At 43.6% G+C, this 19,495-nt stretch overlaps 1 protein-coding gene across 1 annotated transcript; it reads left to right on the top strand.

Annotated features, from left to right (window-relative positions):
- Positions 1 to 120: 120 nt before the first annotated feature.
- LOC307075816 (saccharopine dehydrogenase-like oxidoreductase) lies at positions 121 to 5,905 on the top strand. The gene is made up of 12 exons (XM_079736512.1): positions 121 to 630; positions 913 to 1,022; positions 1,658 to 1,738; positions 2,480 to 2,609; positions 2,928 to 2,977; positions 3,259 to 3,389; positions 3,542 to 3,659; positions 3,956 to 4,075; positions 4,174 to 4,230; positions 4,382 to 4,493; positions 4,635 to 4,716; positions 4,902 to 5,905. Exons 1-12 carry the CDS (start codon positions 432 to 434, stop codon positions 4,990 to 4,992), a joined length of 1,281 nt encoding a protein of 426 aa, XP_079592638.1. The 5' UTR covers positions 121 to 431; the 3' UTR covers positions 4,993 to 5,905.
- Positions 5,906 to 19,495: the final 13,590 nt, after the last annotated feature.

The raw sequence follows: 19,495 nt of genomic DNA, 5'->3' as shown, positions 1-19,495 counted from the left end.
GCTCAGATTGATAGCGTCATCCGTATGCGACAACTGAGAAAACTGAGGCATCTCCGCGAAGACCAATCAGAAGCGATACTGTAGTTAGGACTGCCCACATTTAGCATTGTCATACGGAAACGGCTGCAGAAATGTACATATCAAAGGCTGTACAACCATGATTTAAGGTCTAACAATACATGTTTTGTTTTAAATAAATACTTCGAACTCCAACACGACGTGTCAATTTAGGAAATACTTAAGGTATATGGTTGGTCTATCCTTGGGACAGTATAACGGACATTTGTTTTGTACAAGTGTCCGTGTTAGCACTTCCGTAGCACTAGAGTCCTATAAAGGCAGCGTCTGTCATCCCCTTCTTGAACGTTGATCAGTAGGTCTGTAGAGCTTAACGTGCACGTCCCTGACTGATTAGCAAGCTTTCTAACGCGATGGCAAGTGTTGAAACCTCGTCCAGCAGGCCCTACCATATCATTATTTTCGGAGCTTCTGGTTTTACTGGTCAGTATGTGGTCGAGGAGGTGGCACGAACGGTTTCGGAGGGTCCGAGTGGGACCCTGAGATGGGCTGTCGCCGGCAGAAGCAAGGCGAAACTGGAGAAAGTTCTGGAGCAGGCGGCCGGCGCACTGAGTACGTACTTTTCGCATTTGGTCTTGGACTGTTATCTAGTCAGTGTTTTATGCAACAACTAGATGGTTGAGCTTAAACAAATAAAATAGTAATACTTGATAGGTCTGTAACATTAACATTCACAAGTCAAGGTCGATAAGCCTAACCCTTATCTTGCTAAGATGACCAGATAGTACCTTATTATAAACCACGGGCTATACAAACCCACATTTACATCAGTCAAAATGTGCTTTGCATTCTCCATGTTTCCTCCAAGTAAACAGCTTTCTTTCTGTGGTTTAGGTAAACCAGAGCTGAGGACAGTAGACATCATTGTATCAGATGTAAAAGAACCAGACTCATTGGCAGCAATGTGCAAACAGGCTGTGATTGTCCTCAACTGTGTGGGGCCTGTAAGTATTTGACTGCGCACATTCAAACCCTGAATGTAGATAACTTTTTCCTGTCGTTTCGTTCGTTCGTCCATGAGATCTTTTTGTTCCATTCGGTCTCCCTATCATTCTCTCATTCACTGAAACCTTCATTCAAAACCGAGACGACAAGTCTTATTGTGTACAGAATGTCACAATGGAAACAACCATGCAATATACTAAAGCTCTTTGGGTGCTCTTTTCTGAAATATCTATAGTGCATTTACCCACTGCGACTACATTTTGTTGGTTTCAATAGCTGAATATTGTCAAAGGTTTCATGGTTTAAATCTACATGAAATTTTTGCGTTGTCTTTCACAACACTTGTTCTGGTGGAATGAGGGGTCACCACAAGATAAGGGATTTGCCTTGGACTGCACCTACTAACGCCTCCGGACAGGTGTTGGATTAGCTCCTAGCTTGTGCACTATGGCCAGTTGGCCAAGATGCAGCAGGATAACAGCAAATAGTAATGACTCCATCATAGTGGGTGAAAGGTAATTAAGACAAAAATGTTGTAAGACACAATGTTACAACAAAAATGCATTCTATGGGCTTGTAACAACAGTATGTGTTGTGTGTGTTCTTATCGGTGCTTTTATGATTTTGTGTGCAGTACAGGTTCTATGGTGAACCGGTAGTCAAGGCCTGTGTAGAGAATGGAGCCCATTGCCTTGACATCTCTGGAGAGCCTCAGGTAACCATCTGCAGTGACATATTTGTCATAATATTCAGATTCTTGATTTAAATCTGTATTTATGAAGTAGTTTAATCCTGACTATTGTAGATGGTCACTAGAGTGCTACTATGGTGAAAGCTTTTTGGTAGGATTTGCTCTTCCCTGAGTAGGATCAGCATGCCATACCTGCATTAACTTAATTTCTCATCATGCAGCGTGCACATTTTCTTTCATCTTGTTCCTTGGCCCCGAAGTAAAAACCTATTCTCCTCTCAGAAAGAAGCCTACGTGCAGATTTCTGTTAAACGCTAACAGAAATCTGCACGGTACACTTTCCTGTAGTGCTGCTATTATTTTCTTAGGCAGACTGGGGCTTCTTGTTCGTCATGAACTGAAATACTGTCCCAGAGGCACTCTTATGATTTTTTTAAACATTTGGCAAAAGCTTTCAATGTGCTCGAGGCCAGAGTGATCCGCAGAGAGAAACTTAATGTGTCCTCCCCATATCGGGATGGTCCAAGGCTATCGATGAACAGCATGTCTTATAACAACGTCTGCTTATGACAACAAGGTTGTATTTATTTAAAGGGAAGGTATATCTGTCTGTGTTTTAGCTCCTCTGAGTTAGTTATGTGTATAGGAAAATCCTTACTGCCGTCCAAAGAAACGGAGTGAATTTGGGCTCACAATGATGGTATCAAATAAAACGTATCTTACTGTACTGTTTTAAGGTTGAACATTCTTTCTGTCTGCGTGTAGTTTCTGGAGGGCATGCAACTGAACTACCACAGCGAGGCAGCTAAGAAGGGAGTGTACATCGTAGGAAGCTGCGGCTTTGACTCCATCCCTGCTGACATGGGAGTCCTCTATACCAGAGACCAGTTCAGGGGTATGAACATGTTCATAGACCCCCCCACACACACGCATATCCATATACACTTGTGTTTGGACGACAACTACACACTGAGAAGCCACCAACGTACCAGCCTTCTATATTGATCACTTAGAAATGCAAACACTGACCTACTGACCAACCCGTCTTTCTTTGATTCACAGAAATGCGTGTTGGATGCCTCATAGACATAGTCTATGTTTGATTTTATTTTATTTTTTGAGTTTATTTATACATGACTCTGTGTTGCCTTGTGTGTGCCAGATCCCATCCTGAAGTCTCTGGTGTGGTTCTGATCTGTGTCTGTATCTACAGGAACACTGACAGCAGTGGAAAGCTTCCTCACGGCCAGTGCAGGACCAGAGGTATGATAACCAGATTCCCCAAGACCCCTACCACAAGAACCTCTTTTATGTCCGATGTTAAGTCGGTTCTCTTCCAACCATTATCTTCCTGTCCTGTTTTTAAGCTCTTGTCAGATCCAATTATGTATGCCTTCATTGCAAACACAGTCTGGAGCAGCACTCCAGGATTTGACGACCTTGCCTAAACCTATGTGAATAAACTTACCGATGCATGGCTAAAGCAAAAACCGTAAATAGTAAATGAAAAATGTAAATGATCCAAACAATTATGCTTGTGCCAGGGCGCCAGCATCCACGACGGTACATGGCAGTCGGCCATCTATGGTGTCGCTGATGGTGCCAGTCTCCGCAGCCTCAGGAGGAAGTTCAAATACCAGCCCCTTCCTGTAGTTGGAGCTAAGATTAAACGACGGTAAGGACATTGGATATCTCACTCACTGATCTGTTAGCGTTTCTTTACTAGTAACTGTTCTTCGCTGGTGATTTTCCCTCCCAGCTTTTAAAGCTTGTTTTGACCGTTATTTTGATTGTAATATGTAGTCTTTGTGGGTGACTGTTGTGCAGGAGCGCCCTGTTCTACAGCAATGAAGTGCAGCAGTATGCGGTGCCCTTCATGGGCACAGACCCGTCTGTAGTGAAGAGAACGCAGCGCTTTCTGGCCGAGGAGCAGCAAGAGTCGCCCGTGAGTCCCTCTTTTTCCTCTCATAGGCTCTGTAGGCATGTCAACTGCTTGTATTTTATTCATTGTAACTCGTACCATCAATTTGTTTCTAATTGGTATTATTTATTTAAATTATATATATGTGAATGGGAGCAGCAATCTTCCATTTGTTTGCCTATATGTTGATCTGGTCAACACATAATTCTAAGATGTAATGTTAATCTATTTGCTATTAGCGATGCAGCTCAAGTAAGTGTTTGGTTTTCTTTGCTGTTCTGCCTCTTAAAGCACTAAAGAACCTCCTCCCGGTTCGTTAGGTCCAGTATGGTGCATATGCAGGAGTAGGAGGAGTGGGGAACATCATCAAGCTGCTGGTTGCTGGAATGATGTTCATGTTGTTGATCAAGTTCAACTTTGGACGCAACCTACTCATCAAGGTAGTGAGATGCATGGAATGGAAAAACAATATTTGGCTTGAAACACCACATTAATCCACCGACATTGAATTCATTATTCTCGCACGTTTCTTCCCCAGTACCCAGAATTCTTCTCCTTTGGTTTCTTCACAAAGGCCGGACCAACCAAAAGTCAGGTATGTAGAAAGCCAATGGCAGGAAGGAATGTCCTGTAGAGGCCCTGAAATAGTTCAACTTTGCACAAAGGCTAAGAACTGCCAATCTTCCGTCAATCAATGGAACATAGCGTTCTCTTGGCTGATTTGTAGCTCGTATGCCGTGTTTCAGATGAAGGACTCATCCTTCCAGTTTGCCTTCTACGGAGAAGGTTACACAGAGGGAAAAGACCCTTCCCAGGGAAAACCTGATGGCAAGATTCGTACTCTGGTCCAGGGGCCCGGTAACTACTTTCATGCGTCGACTATATCAATTCTGAAGGGTCAAATGAAGCTCAACATCCCACATTACCAATGTAGAGAAGTGTAGTCTTTGGCTTAACCAACTTTTATTGAATTGACTTGATGCTTGCTCTCCAATCCAGAGGCTGGGTATGTAGCTACACCCATCGCCATGGTACAGGCTGCTCTCACCATCCTCAATGAACCCAATGCTCTGCCCAGGACGTACGTCTGTACACACACACATTTGCATGCACATACTGTACACATGCACACACTAACACTATAACCATCATTTAAATAATTTTGCATTAGCCCTGCTGGTCCATTATCAGCGTCTGTCTCTGTCTAATAATTGCTCTGCACACCTGTTGTCCCCCTTGTTTCTTTCACTTCCCACCCGTTTCCAGGGGAGGAGTCTACACTCCCGGAGCAGCTTTCGGCAAGACAACGCTGATCGACCGCCTCCACAAACATGGCATCCAGTTCTCCGTGAAATAGAGGTTGACTCCTAGACGATGTTGTCTTTCTTCAACAGTTAATAAACATGAATTTTTCTCTTGATGGATCCCATATAAATCCAAACTGAAGTTTAGAATAGTGTAGATCCAAATGAGTCTACAAGAACGAGAAGATGGATTTAGCTTGAGTTCAGGCTCCGGAGACGTCCCTGTTTCCTCCCCTTCTGGTATCATTTGATTACCGTAGATTACCGAGTCTCAGTTGGTTGAACTGGCCATTGACCTTCTGCCAAATGGACCGCATGCCCATTGCATCATACGTTTACCGGAGTAAAACTGGCATGAAATAGGTTTAGTTGAAGTCTAAAAAAAGAATGTAAAACATATTTGGAACTTAACTAATTCCTCTCATCATATCAACACTGTTCTATATAATTAGTTAAATTGTGTGTTTTGTGTGTGAGACTTTGCCTTTAAACCATACCAAAATAAGTCCCTTAGGTGACCCTTGTGTCAGCTTGCATAAATGTTTACAAAGAAATAACATGCAGGATTAAATTTTTTTATTTTGTGTTCTGGAAGTGGAACACCCTTCTGACTATAACACTATAAAAGTGTTCACTGGAGGGCAGTGCTGAGGCTTAATCATCGGGTGCATATGTGTTTGCCCTCTGTTTATTATATATGGTTCAATTGGAAAGGCAGATTGAGGGATATGGAAATGTGCCCCTCTCATCAGTGCTTATACATGCCTGGCTGAATGCCCTGGCCTGCTTTCAATAATCAACTACATTTTTTGCGCAACAGTTATCACAGGATATCTTTTAACATGGTCATTCCTTGACAGAAACAGCGTTGAAATGCATTGACCTGGTGTTTAAAACCTGTATGTGTATAAAAAAATGGGTATATATTAAACACAAGTGTCGACAAATGGGTTCTGGTTACTTGCCCCATGCAATGCACAAATGGGTCTCAAGCTATTGCAATGATTTCAGTATGAGTGGTTCAAATTCTTTTTTTATTTGGGGTTGGTCTTTTTGCCTGCATATTAATCCTGAATTCAAGTCATAAAATTGTTCACTACGGAAAAAATATTTTTCCTGTACAGGTAAATAAAATGGTGATTGATTCCGGTATTCACTTTCAGCGTGCGATTGCCACACACAACACAGGTTATTTAAGCAATATCACAAGAGGGAGTGTGCTGTTGTAGTGAATATCAAAACGGCTGTGATTCAGTCGTAGGTACGAGGCCGTAGATAATCACAGCCGTGCTGATGTTCAGTACAACAGCTCGACCTCGTGCTGTACTGTGTTGCAATCGCAGCTTTTTTATAGCCTAAGGTCACTTGAGTGACGCGTAGGCTATATAAATCACGTGGCAGCCTACGCCCGGCCTCTCAGGATCTTCGAGTGACCGGTGAGCCTGGAAGTCATCCAGGAATTCACAGAACCCTTGTTACATTCGTAACTTCGTTCTGTTTAATTCCTTCCTGACTGTAGTACACAAAGTGGATGACTTATACCAGCAGTGTCAGGAGGAACAACACCAACCTATTGGTCAACTGTAGAATCCAAAGGTAGGATAACCGATGCCAGCGTGGACCCAGAGGCCACGTTAAGGCGATAAAACCTTGATATTGTTCAGGGTGCTGTCCAGGACGCTGCCGCACAGACCTCTGATAGTGACACCCCCCTCATTGCCTCCCAGGATGTGGCAGATAACTTCTGAGGGGGCAGGTTTACCTGCTATGTCATAGGCCCCACTGTTATAACCCCTGTTATTTCCGCTGAGCACCTAAAGCCCTGTGATGCCTCAATATACAGCCGCAATGCTCGGAATGGGCACGGCAAATTGGCCCTCTCCTCCAGCCGGGTACTGTACGGAGGAGGATGGTATGCCCCCAGATCTATGGCCCGATTAACATGGTTGGGGGATAAAACCTTTGGTAGGAAGGCAATATTCGGCCACAGTGTAACCCCAGAACTGTCTGCCTTCCAACAAAGACACGTAGGACTGATAGTGTGTGGAGTTTATTCACACGCTTGGCTGTTGCAATAGCCAACAGAAAAGCAGTTTTAATTGACATTTCTCAAAGTCACCCCTGCCTTAGGCTTAAAGGGTGACTCACCTAGGGCCTGCAGGACCAGTGGTAGGTCCCATGTTGCAGCACACCTTGTCCTAGGGGTCGTAGCCTCCTGCCACCATGCAGAAACTGTGTCACCCAGTAACGCGCCCCGACTGGCCTTAAAAGACATGGCCGCCACGTTCACCTTCAACGTTGAGGCGGCCCGGCCTACATCAAAAAGATACTGCAGGTACCGCTGTATGTCCTGTAAAGGGCAGGAGACTGAGTCTAACTCCCTGTCCCCGTACCATGTAGAGCCCAGCAGTTAGCATACATAACTCTCGTGGAAGGAGCTCTTGCATTTCGCAAGGTCTCAAAAATTGAGGGCCCGAGGTCAGTCAAGAGTGACCGATCCCTGTCAATGGCCATACCCAGAGATGAAGGAGGATTGGAGACCAACCAAGGATGACACCATATCCATAGTCACTGGACTTCCCTCAGGGATTCCAGTGACCTGGTTCCTCCTTGGTGGTTGATGTGAAACACCGCCGAGGTGTTGTCTGTGCGGTCAAGCACATGCTTGCTCCTGAGACAATGCAAGAAGTGCTTCAGTGTCAAGTAGACAGTCCGGGGTTCTAGGAAATTGATGTGCTGCCCTCTCCACTGAGGGCACCAAAACCCCCTGGGCTGGACTCTTTTGCCATACCGCCCCCGAACTGTGGGATGAGGCATCTGTTGTCACCACCGCTAGCCTCGCTGGGACTGAGCCGAGAGGAACACCATGCAGCAGGAATGTGCTGTCCCGCCACCGGCGGAGATGAGCAAGGCACTTGCGAGTGACCGTGATCATGACCCATCTGTGTAGCCGAAGGTCCATGTGGAGGAAGTTGAACCATCTCGGAAGAGGGTGTAGATGCAGCAGGCCTAGTGGTGTGATTGCTGAGGCCGCTGTCAGCATCCCCAGCAGCCTGAGCCACGTCTGGACGGTCAAACTCGCCCCAAGGTGGACAGACCGTAGTAGGCCTTGAATCCTCTCCAACCGTTCCACAGTCGGGCGGGCCTGCATCGACACTTCCAGTGACACGCCGATAAAGGTGGTCTGCTGTGTTGGGTGAATCAAGCTCTTCTCCCAGTTTACGGACATGTCCAGGGCCTCGATATGAGCAAGGACCCTGGATGTCGTTTGCTCTGCCTCCCGGAGCGAGGGGGCGCATATGGGGGGGGGGGGTCCCCCTGACCCCTGTGGGTGGTGGTGGCCGGACGCGGAACTGAACCTGTAACCCTGGGACATTGTGTTCAAAACCCATGTATCTTGGGAATGGGCTGCCAAGTAGTCCAGGTGCTGCTGTGAAAACCTTCCCCCCCGCCAGCCCGGAACCCTCAGAGTTTGCCTCGAGGGTTATACGGGGGCTTGGGGGGGTGTTGGTTGTGCCCTTGTACCCACTGGGACCGGCGAGATGGAGGCTACCCACCTCTGGGATGATGCCAGCTGCCTGAGGCAACCGGGTTACTCTGTAGCCAGGGCTGCGGCGGTGGGTTTAGTTGACGGCAGCGTTGTGGGTCCAGTGCGCTACGTTTCCTGGGGCGCTGAGCCGGGAAATGCTCCTACTTTTTTCCCATGCTCCTACTTTGGGGTCCCCAGGCCTCTGAAGCCTGGTTTAACTGCTTCCTGCACTCCAAAGCCTCTGGCCCAAACAACTGGTCTGGCACAACAGGAAGTTTCCGTAGCATCTGCCTACAATCATCAGACATAGGTGCCTGCAAGCCACACCTGATGTCGTGCAACGACGAGGGTGGACATCAAGCGGCCAAGCTCCCCGGATATCAGACCAAATGCCAGAATTGCCACATCATTTGTTTCCCCCAGCTCTCTCCCTTCATGTTCTGGCTGCAACATTAGAGACTGAGCAAGAGGAGCACAAAGAGGGAGTTCCAAATACGACCCATGCAGGCAGCATTGCCATAAGCCTTCAAGAGTAGACTATCCGTGACCCGGCACTGTGGCCTGGGACAGCGGGCATTGTCCCTCAGTGCTTCATCTGGTGAGGCAAGCGAGGCAATACACTGGTCTACAGGGGACATGTGAACCAGGCCATGCTCCCCTGCATTGCGCTTGGAGGCCAGGGTCCTAGACTCCCTGTACTTGGATCCGCCCAGCAGCGTTTCAGCTCCTCCAAAAAGGCAGCTGAGGGTGGATATCAAAAGATGGGGCTGCAGGAGTCCGTCGAAAGAATGGGTTGGCCATGCGGCTAGTAGCTGCCATGTCATCCAGCCCAACCCTAGCCAGAGCTGCAGGCAGTGTTGCTCACAATGGGCAGGGTCCCTCCGTCAGCTCGGCGCTCCCCCAGCTCCTGGGGGAAGGCTCTGAGCCATCCTCAGCCTGTATGCTCATAGGCTCAGCCACCTGAAAAGACAGTTCAGGGGAAGGCTTCTCCCTGGGGCTAAATTCCCCCCTGTGGGCCGGAAATATAGAGTTTGAAGCTCTTGTTGACATGGCATCGTCCCCCCTCCAACTCCCAGAGAGCTGCCTGATGTGCCACAGTTCATACATGGGTAAGACAGGGCTTACCTAAGGTGGCCCACCCCCAGACACTTGGGCCACAATTCATGGCCGTCCTCAACCTGAAGTTGAGCTCCACAAGAAGTACACGCCAGCATTGTTCAAAATCAAAATAGGCGGCCAAACAGGGAATCTGGGCGAGAACTGTGACTAGGCCGCAGGATACGTCAGAACTTCTAGCAGACCAACTTCAGAACCGCAACCAGACAAACAAATGCTTGCCAGTCAGGCTCCCCAGCCTGCTCTCAGCCTGCTCACTTGGTTTGCGTGTGTAGCCAGGTAATCCAAGCGAGAACTGTGGCTCGGCCACAGAACGCGTCCAGAACCTCCAGCAATATATCTGCAGCTAGCTAAGGATCCTGCTGCGTCTAAATACTTACCAAAAGGTGAGAGCTGTGGGCTAACCACTGTGCGCGCCTGGAATATCTAGGGTTTGGAAGAATAACATACACTATCATAACAAACTGTTTAAAACAGTCCGTGTATCTGGTGAGCGAGCCAGCACAAAGCAAGGATGCTCAAAAACCTCCAGACAGGAAGGAAAGAGAGGTAGGATAGTTTGACATCCACAGACTTAGAGGGCAATAAATTGCACTCTGACAAGAGTCACAGGCAGGATGTCAAACACCAAACAACACAAAAAGTGTATACCTCTCTTAGACCTGCAAGAAATTAATGCTTATAAATATAGAACTGTAGCCAGATCTACGGAGCTTTTTAACGGGCGGAAAAGAAACATGCATAACAGCGAGAAGATCCTGAGAGGCCGGACATAGGCTGTAACGTGATTTATATAGCCTACGCATCACTCACGTGACCTTGTTTGTATAAGGTCTCGACCTGCGGGGAGCGCGAGGAGACATATCCACTTTGTGTACTGCCAGTGACAGTCGGGAAGGAATGAAACTCTGTGGCAGCCTGCTGAATGTAGATACCTGCAATGCAGCTTGAGTGATTTTGTCACACTCGGTAATCCAGTTGTTGCTAGATAACTGGGGGGCACCCAGACATATGTACGTTAAGCCAGACTAACTGCCAAGCAGCTTTGTAACACTGGTTACCAGGCGCGTCGTTAGACCTGGGCATTCGAGGCTTTAGCCCCGGATCTTTTGGGAATAGCCCCGGATCGCTGTGCGGTCAAAAAAATAATAATAATAATAATAATTATGAAAATAGCCCCGTAGAGTATACTTCTTTGCAGTTGCATTACCAGCAGCCATAGATGCAACATTGTAGCCAGTGAAAACCGCAAAATTCTGATGTGTCCATATATGGGCAGATTTAAAATAATTTGTTGCAAAATGTTGCAAATTCAACGACGGTATTCTTTCTTCTCTATGCATAGCGCATCTCGTCGATATTGCTGTTTTGTGCTGCTAGTCTTTTAGTGAGATCAGAGAGTGTTGAGAAGGACAGTAATAAAATATCTTTGGTAAGATGGAATATAAGAAGAGAGACCCGCAATGAATTCAACCCGGTCCACTTGACATCGGGTAGGTGCATGACAGTGGTACCGTAAAACTTTAATAGCCCGGGCTATTATTTGTTTCAATCACTGAACTTTCGAACAAAACTCTTGCTCAGCAAAGATGGGAAATACTAGCAAATGTATTATTTAAACCAGTATAAATATTAGTAACCGTAGGTTGTGTGGCATCCCGCCCCTTAAACCTCGGCCCGGGCGGGTTCGAGGATCAGTGGTGGACGGCGTATACCGCCGCCACCCACAAACCGGCGACAGAGAGCATCACTTCTCTCCCCCAATCAGTGAGATAGGGGACACCTGGCCGGAGGGAGGAAAAGGCCCAGGAGCCATCTAAAAAGGAGCACCAGAACGGGAGAACAGGGGCGAGTGGCACGGGGAAAGCGCTCGAGACCACAACCAACACAAGCGTGTTACGTACTTTGAACCCCGAGACATCGAGGAGCGGTTACCACAGTTGCCAAACGAATAACGCCTGCACACATGCTAACACACACACACACACACACACACACACAGGCGGAGTGGTAATCGGGCGAGTCGGGAGAATTCCCTGTCGGCCGTCAACGTTTCGGGGCCGCCGGGCTGATTACTGCGGGATAACAATATTGCGTTTATAAAAGTTCCTTGCAGCACCGTCCGGTAGCCTGAGCTGTGCAACCACAACCTCTCACTCACTCTACACGCAACACATACAATCTGTATCTGTCAACGTCGCAACCAATTCGATTTTGTCTAGAGGGGAGTAACTGAGCGCCCCCTCCTGAAGTGATACAGCCCTGATCGGCCTTGAACTGCGATTGGTCAGAAAGACGTAACAGCTAATGACTACATTGAACTCTCGTGCAGGCTCGAACAGAGTGACACACAAACACAGACACACACAGAAAGTTAAGGAGTTTTTCACCCGCTCTGTATCCAGCTTGTTCCACGCTTAAAGCACCCAGGCTACTAGTATGCGGCGAGCTGGGGCTCTCATGTTCCCCCCTGCGGTGTATTCCTTGTCCGCAACCCCTGCCATCCAGTTGTCATAAGATTCATGCAGACTGGCTTTGAACAGCTGATTCCATGGATGTACCTTGCGTGTGCCATGTTTTCCCGCTGATGTGGCGAAGCATGGTTATGCTTTTGAGAGCTTAAAGGGGACATCTCATACCACCAGGTGTGAGTGTGATTAGCCATTACAAGCAGGTTTGAAAATGTGCAGCATTGTGACATCACAGGTTGGCGTGTCCATCTATCCATCACACATCTAGATGGACACGCCCACCTGTGATGTCACAATGCTGCACATTTTCAAACCTGCTTGTAATGGCTAATCACACTCACACCTGGTGGTATGAGATGTCCCCTTTAAATAAATGGACTTTATAAGTTGACTATGAACAATTATTGAAGTTTAACATTTTGTTCAGCAAATTTGACAACTGACAGATGCAATATTGTAGCCAGTGAAAACCGCAAAATTCTGACGTGTACATTTATGGGCAGATTTAGAATCGTATGTTGCAAATTGTATTCTCTATGCATAGCGCATCACGTCGGTATTACTGTTCATTAGGTAGGCGCATGACAGTGTTTATTTGGCTACAAGCTTTTCTAATGTCTCATTTTGGGTGCTGGTGTATGTGGTGCACTTTCCTATCCTTAACGTAAACATTAACCTACCCAGTAGGCCTGCCCTGACGTGAGTGCGACATGACGATTGGTCTTTCCTTTCCTTTCCATCTGAAACTACGTTACAATTGCATATTTCATCAGCCCGATTTCAAAATTTCTCGGGGGAGAAACCACCGAACCCCCCTTTTAAAAAGACTCTTCTGGGCTTTAGCCCCGAATGTTTTCAATTGCTAGCGACGCTAATGCTGGCTACCTCTGAGACTGTTGAATTTTAGATAACTGGAAGGCAGCTGAGCCCAGTTCTGCCAACCAGGACCGGGACCACAAACCCTAACTACGGCCCTGTGTGATAGAACCACATTTATGAAAATAGTTCTTACAGATCTACATGTAATGCAGACTATCCCAACAAAGGATTGTTCGCACCATCTGCTTGATTCAGTGCAGACACATTCATAGCCTGAAGTTGATTTATATAGCATGTAGGTGAATTGTAGCATTTGCATGTAATTTGTCTAGTTATAACAACACAATATATTCATGTGTGAGATTAATATAAAATGTGGAGATCTGTGTTCCATGAATCAGATGACGAGGTGAGCTGAAACAGAAGGCTTCACTGGAAACAAGACAGATTGGACAGAATTTGTGTTTCAGGATAACTAAAAGCGGAAAAGTCATATTCTGCTTTGTTTGTAAGACCTTTTCAAGTAATTCTTCTTATTATATAATCTTAACTTAATTATTATTTTTAAAAAGTAGGTTTACAATACTAATAAAAACTTGTAGCACCTATTTAGAATTTAGAATATTTTGCTGAGCATTTCAATGCTGAAAGATCATCCATGAAACTATTTTCAGGACCCAAACAGGAGCATTCGGGGCGATGATCATGTTTCCTGAACATAATAATTCTTTCTCTGACAACTCAACGACAAATTCAATCTTTGGAATGTGTGGACTTCCATCACCAGCGATCATACCATACAGCCAAGGAATATCAGGAACCTTTCTGCTTCCTTACATGGTCCTTTGCCTTCCAGCCAACCTATGGGTGATGTGGCTCATCACTCACGGAAAAAAAGATTCATTGGCGGCTGAGCTTTTCCATCTAAATATAATATTATGTGAGACCCTTTTCATGTTGGAGATTCCTTTGCAGTTATACTGCTTGTTTCACCCTGCTGGTGGTGGCCCGGTTGTTGAAATCCTCCTTTCTGAACTTTATGTGTTATTATGGTTTGGCCGTCCCCTGTTCCAGTGCTCTCTAAGTGTGGAGCGCTACCTGGCTGTCGTTCGCCCTTTGACCTTCATCAGGTAACCAATAACACTTTCTGTTTCCTGTGAAGTAAGCCTAAAATTCTGAGACTTTCTTTGATTCAATAACAATCACATGCTGTGACTTTTTAATGTGATCTTTTACAGGTTCAAGCCCCTTAGATTCAGAGTATTCTTCAGCGTTCTGATGTGGTTTGCCATATCGGTCAACTTGTTGAGCATTTGGACAGGTGATGATGGAAATTATTTCATCGTTAGTTTTTGTTTTTTTTTGTCTGTAAATGTGTTCTGTTTGTCCGTTCTCTGGTCCCTGAAGCAGCCAGGGCCAGCAGAGACAGAGAGAACTGGGGGTAACAATATGAAGAGAAGAGCCTTCAACATCATTTCATTGAATCTAGGAATTTTTCTGGTTACTTATTTGCCCACATTGGTCGTCTTGTCATTGGAAACTATTTTGTCTCTGGACGTCTTTTTTTATCTGTATTATCCTGCTTTGTGTCTGACACTGTTGGGTGGGATTGCTCAACCTTTACTTTATCTGTACAAAGCTGGGAAACTGCATAGGATATTGTTTTTTATGGCAGTGCCACCATAGTGGAAGAATAATAATAGGTACAGAAACTTGTTATAACGAGATGTCTTCTATTCATGAGATCATCTTTCTCGTTATTTTGAGATCTTTTCTCGTTATATTAAGATCTTTTTCTGTATCATCAAAATCCTTTACCGTTATATTGAAATTATATTCATATATTTTCCTGTTTCCTGTCCAGATATTTTATCGTTATATTTAGATATTTTCTCATTATATTTTGATGTATTTTTCTGTGTATAATATTTTCTTGTTAAAACATAATAAGTAAATTAGAAAAGCACGAATAAGATGTTTTTAGCTTAAACTGAATTGGACCTATCCATAGTCAATGCAGATCAATTGTGATTTCAATAATAGAATAATAATAAAATAATAAAATTACATCCTGTAACTGTAAAAAAGTAACAGGATCCTGTAAAGAAAAATCTGGCCAGCCCATATGTCTCTTTTCGTTTACAATAGTTATACAATATAGGTGTGTAGTGTAAGTGTAAGCATGAAAATATTCTTTACAGATCTACATATACTGCAGACTATCCCAACAAAGGATAATGCGCACCATCTGCATGATTCAGTGCTGACTCATTCATTGCCTGAAGTTGATTTTATTTAAATAGAAGTCAATAATAAAATAATGAAATCAAATCTCTTCGTTTAGAATAGTTATACAATAGGCAATCCCAAGACCCCTCCAACTAACACTCCTAGCCGAGCCACGCTAGTTTGAGAAACAACGTTTCACTGTCTTTGAATACTATTTTGTCTCTGGATAACTTTAATCATATGTTTTATCATGCTATGTGTCTGAAATCCTTTCTTGTAACATTAAAATATTTTCTCATTATATTGTTTTTTTCTTTTCTTTTTCAAACAATTGTGTGCGAGAATAGTCAAACGTAGGTAACCAAATAATTTGTCTCATTGTCATGATCCATCCAAACTGCCTGAAGAAGTCATACGGTGCATCTATTTCTCATTGTTATTTCATACATCATATACATATTAATCTAATCAGTACTAACTACTACTAGTATTTTTGTGTGTGGTACCTCCACTGGAGTCCAGCACTGTTTGTCACCAATGTTCATTTTGACAGCAAGTTTGGATTTAGTTGCAGTCATAGTCTTCTGACAAAATTGCAATACATTTTTTTATCGTATTTTAGTCATCTGAATTGTTTTAGCTTTAATTTAACTTTAATAAAATCATCCGATTTTAGTTGACTAAAATCTAACGGATTGAAGTGAAAAGCATCATTATCAAAGTCATATACTCCTAGGGAACATCTATTAACCTGGTATTATCAATTACAATTAGGGCATTTGGCAGACGCTTTTATCCAAAGCGACTTACATCGGTTAATACACACATTGACACACCGACAGCAGAGTCAACCATGCAAGGCGACAGCCAGGTCGTCAGGAGCAGTTAGGGTTAAGTGTCTTGCTCAGGGACACATCAACACTCAGCTAGGAGGAGCTGGGGATCGAACTAGCAACCTTTCGGTTACAAGACAACTGCTCTACCTCCTGAGCTAAACCTAAATACCATTATGAAATGGTATTTAGGTTTGAACGTGCAATACACCGACAGAGACTTAACTGTTGTGATTTGAAACTTTGTTATTTATCTTAAAATCAAATACAAATAAAACCGTAAAGTGTCATATAATAGAAACAAGAAAATGGCCTTGATTTTTCATTGCAGTCAATAATAAAATAACACCAATGAGCATTAGGCCTGCTTTTCCTGAATAATTAGATACGCATTGTTTACAACAACTTGCAGATGAAGTTCTTCATTCTGTCACTGATGAACACTGAAGTTACAAACAATTCAATCCCTTGGCCTTGCTACAACCTTCCTCTCTTAAAACCTCTTCTGCCAGGATGACGGCTTCCGAGCCCACCTTGTGCCTCCTTCTCATCCTCATGGATGAGTCCATGACATTATTTTCCACTATATTTCAACCTTTTTTATTCCTTTGAGCCCTCTCATCATGCATTTCCTTAATTAAATGTCTGTGAATATACATGGGTGAAATATGGGAACATACCTGTAGCCAGCTATGAGGTCACCGAGGACAGGACCACAGTCATTTTTTCAGAGGTAAAAAAAAAAGAGGAAAGCAATCACACTTTTTAAAAAATATCTGTGGATGATAACTCGTCTGAGATGAGTGCATACTGACTTCCGTATGTGTCATCAGCTGGTGCGTACGGGAACCGAGAACAAGTACACTGTTTTTCCAAACCTAGCTACGGCCCTGTCTGATAGAACCACATTTATGAAAATATTTCTTTCAGATCTACATGTACTGCAGACTATCCCAACAAAGGATAATGCGCACCATCTGCATGATTAAGTGCTGACTCATTCATTGCCTGAAGTTGATTTTATTTAAATAGACGTCAAACGTAGTATTTGCATGGGATTTGTCTAGTTATAATACCACAATTTTTCACGTGTGACAGATTAATATAAAATGTGGAGAGATGTGTTCTATAAGTCAGATGATGAAGTGAGCTGAGCCAGAAAGATGCATTAGAAACATTAGACAGTTTTGACAGAATTTGTGTTTCCTGCTAACAAAAAGCAAAAAGTCATATTCTGTTTTGTTTGAAATACCTGTGAGAAAGAGGTATTGAACCCCGAACTCACATGCGGGACGGGACGCACCCAAGGACTGAACTTTTTGAAAGCATGAGGAGGCTCAGAGAGTTTAAGGAAAATACTGTTGGTTTATTTAAACTTCCACAAACGTGCAAAAGGCAAACAAATGAATACAGCCTCTCCTCAAGCTGTTGCATTCCAATGCCCCTCCCAACTCACACCATGTCTACTATGAATACTAATGAAAAATTGAAACACGTATTAAGAAAATCAGGATTTCAATATTTTCAATTTTGACGATCAGCCAAGTCAACCGTGAAACTATTTTCAGGACCCAAACAGGAGCATTTGGGGTGATGATCATGTTTTCAGAATATACCAATGCCTCCTCTGAAAACTCAAAGACAAATTCAATCTTTGGAAAGTGTGGAGTTCCATCACCAGCACTCATCCAAGGAATATCAGGCCCCTTTCTGCTTCCCTTCATGGTCATTGGCCTTCCAGCAAACCTATGGGTGATGTGGTTTATCACTCACAGATTAAATGATTAATTTGTGGCTGAGCTTTTCCATCTAAATATGGCGAGACCCTTTTCCTCTTGGGGAGTCCTTTAGTTATACTGCCTTTTTGGATCTGCTGGTAGTGGCTCAGTTGTTCAAATCCTGATTATTGAACTTTGGGTGTTTAATATGGTTCGGCCGTCCCGTTCCAGTGTTGCATCTGTGAGGAGCTCTGTGTGGAGCTACCTGGCTGTTGTTCACCCTTTGACCTTCTTCAGGTAACCAATAACAAGTCTAGTTTTGCCTAAAACGCTGAGGCTTACTTTGATTAAATAACAATCACATGCTGTGTTGTGTCATGTGATTTTTTACAGGTTCAAGCCCCTGAGATTCAGAGTAGTCTGCAGCGGTCTGATTTGGTTCGCCGTATCGGTCAACTTGTTGAGCATTTGGACAACTGGTCCTGGCAATTTTCTCATTCTTGCAATAATTTTTTTCATGCCACTGTCTGTAGATGTGTTCTGTTGTTTGTCCGTTTTCTGTTCCCTGAAGCAGCCAGGGCCAGTAGAGACAGAGAGGACAGGGGGTAACAATATGAGAAGAGCCTTCAACATCATTTCATTGAATCTGGGGATTTTTCTGGACTTATTTGCCCTCATTGGTTGTCTTTACTTTGAATAATATTTTGTTTTGGGATATCTTTTTTTATCTCTATTATACTGCTATGTTTTAGACAATGTTGGGTGGTTTTGCTCAACCTTTACTTAATCTGTACAAGGCTGGGAAAATGCCTAGGACATGGGTCTTCATGGCAGTGCAACCATAGTGGAAGAATAGAAATAGATACAGGAACTTGTTATAACAATATGTTTTCCACATCATCACATTATTTTTCTCGTTATATTGAGATGTTATTCTTTATCATCTAAATCCTTCTTGTTACCTTGAGATCTTTTCTCGTTATATTGAGATATTCTCCCGTTATACTGAGATGTTTTCTCTATTATTGAGATATTCTCCCATTATATTGAGATGTTTTCTTGTTATATTTAGATATTTTGTTGTTATAATGTGATGTCTTCCTGTTATATATAGGTTTTTTCTCTGTATAATATTGTCATTTCAAAACAAGTTATTGACAAAAAGAAAATATATATTTTAGCTCAAAAACGACGGAACTGATTGACTTGAATAATGTTATCAATAAAGCATTATTGGTTGGCAACCACATTTTGCCAACCAATCCTGACCATCACGACAGCACCCTTTATAGGTTAAACAGTACTGTTGCAAAGAAAACAGACTTTTTATACTAATGAATTGTTTTTATTTTGTCAAAATACATTTGGATTTAGTCAGTTATGTGTAATGTAAGTATACTTGTAGTCAAGGTTTGTGACAGAAAGTCAATAACTCACAGAAAATGCTTGAATGGCACGGATACTGGTACAATCGGGCAAAGAATAAGCTGAGAAAATGTGTTGATAAATCTCATTGAAGTTGGTTTGCTTAATTGGCAGGAAGGTGTGGCACAACAGAAGAACATGCTCAGTGTAGAGCAAACTCCAGGCGGACATAGGCCTGATGTACCTTGTTGTGTCTCTGTTATACCAAGGCATGTGATTTGTATTGTAATTTCCTAAATGTAGGAACAACAAATCACCAAATTTATATATGGATGCTATTTTGTATAATATCATTCAGAATATTGCTAAAGTTTTGATTAAGACTAAAATCGTACCCGATGGTTGCAGAAGAAAGAACACTACACCGGCATCCTGTTTCCCAGATCAGTAGAGTTTAATAAATTGTAAATTGTTGG

The sequence above is a fragment of the Pollachius pollachius genome (assembly GCF_949987615.1).
Source record: "Pollachius pollachius genome assembly, chromosome: 5".
NCBI classification, from domain to species: Eukaryota; Metazoa; Chordata; class Actinopteri; order Gadiformes; family Gadidae; genus Pollachius; species Pollachius pollachius.
Note: the sequence above shows the minus strand (reverse complement) of the source record. Positions and strands in the feature narration are given on the sequence as shown.

Excerpts from the sequence above, each read along its gene's own strand:
- LOC307075816 (XM_079736512.1), top strand. The coding sequence starts at position 432 with ATGGCAAGTGTTGAAACCTCGTCCAGCAGGCCCTACCATATCATTATT. Across the intron at positions 4,231-4,381 it reads CCGGACCAACCAAAAGTCAG|ATGAAGGACTCATCCTTCCA; the intron begins GTATGTAGAAAG and ends GCCGTGTTTCAG. Across the intron at positions 4,717-4,901 it reads CCCAATGCTCTGCCCAGGAC|GGGAGGAGTCTACACTCCCG; the intron begins GTACGTCTGTAC and ends ACCCGTTTCCAG.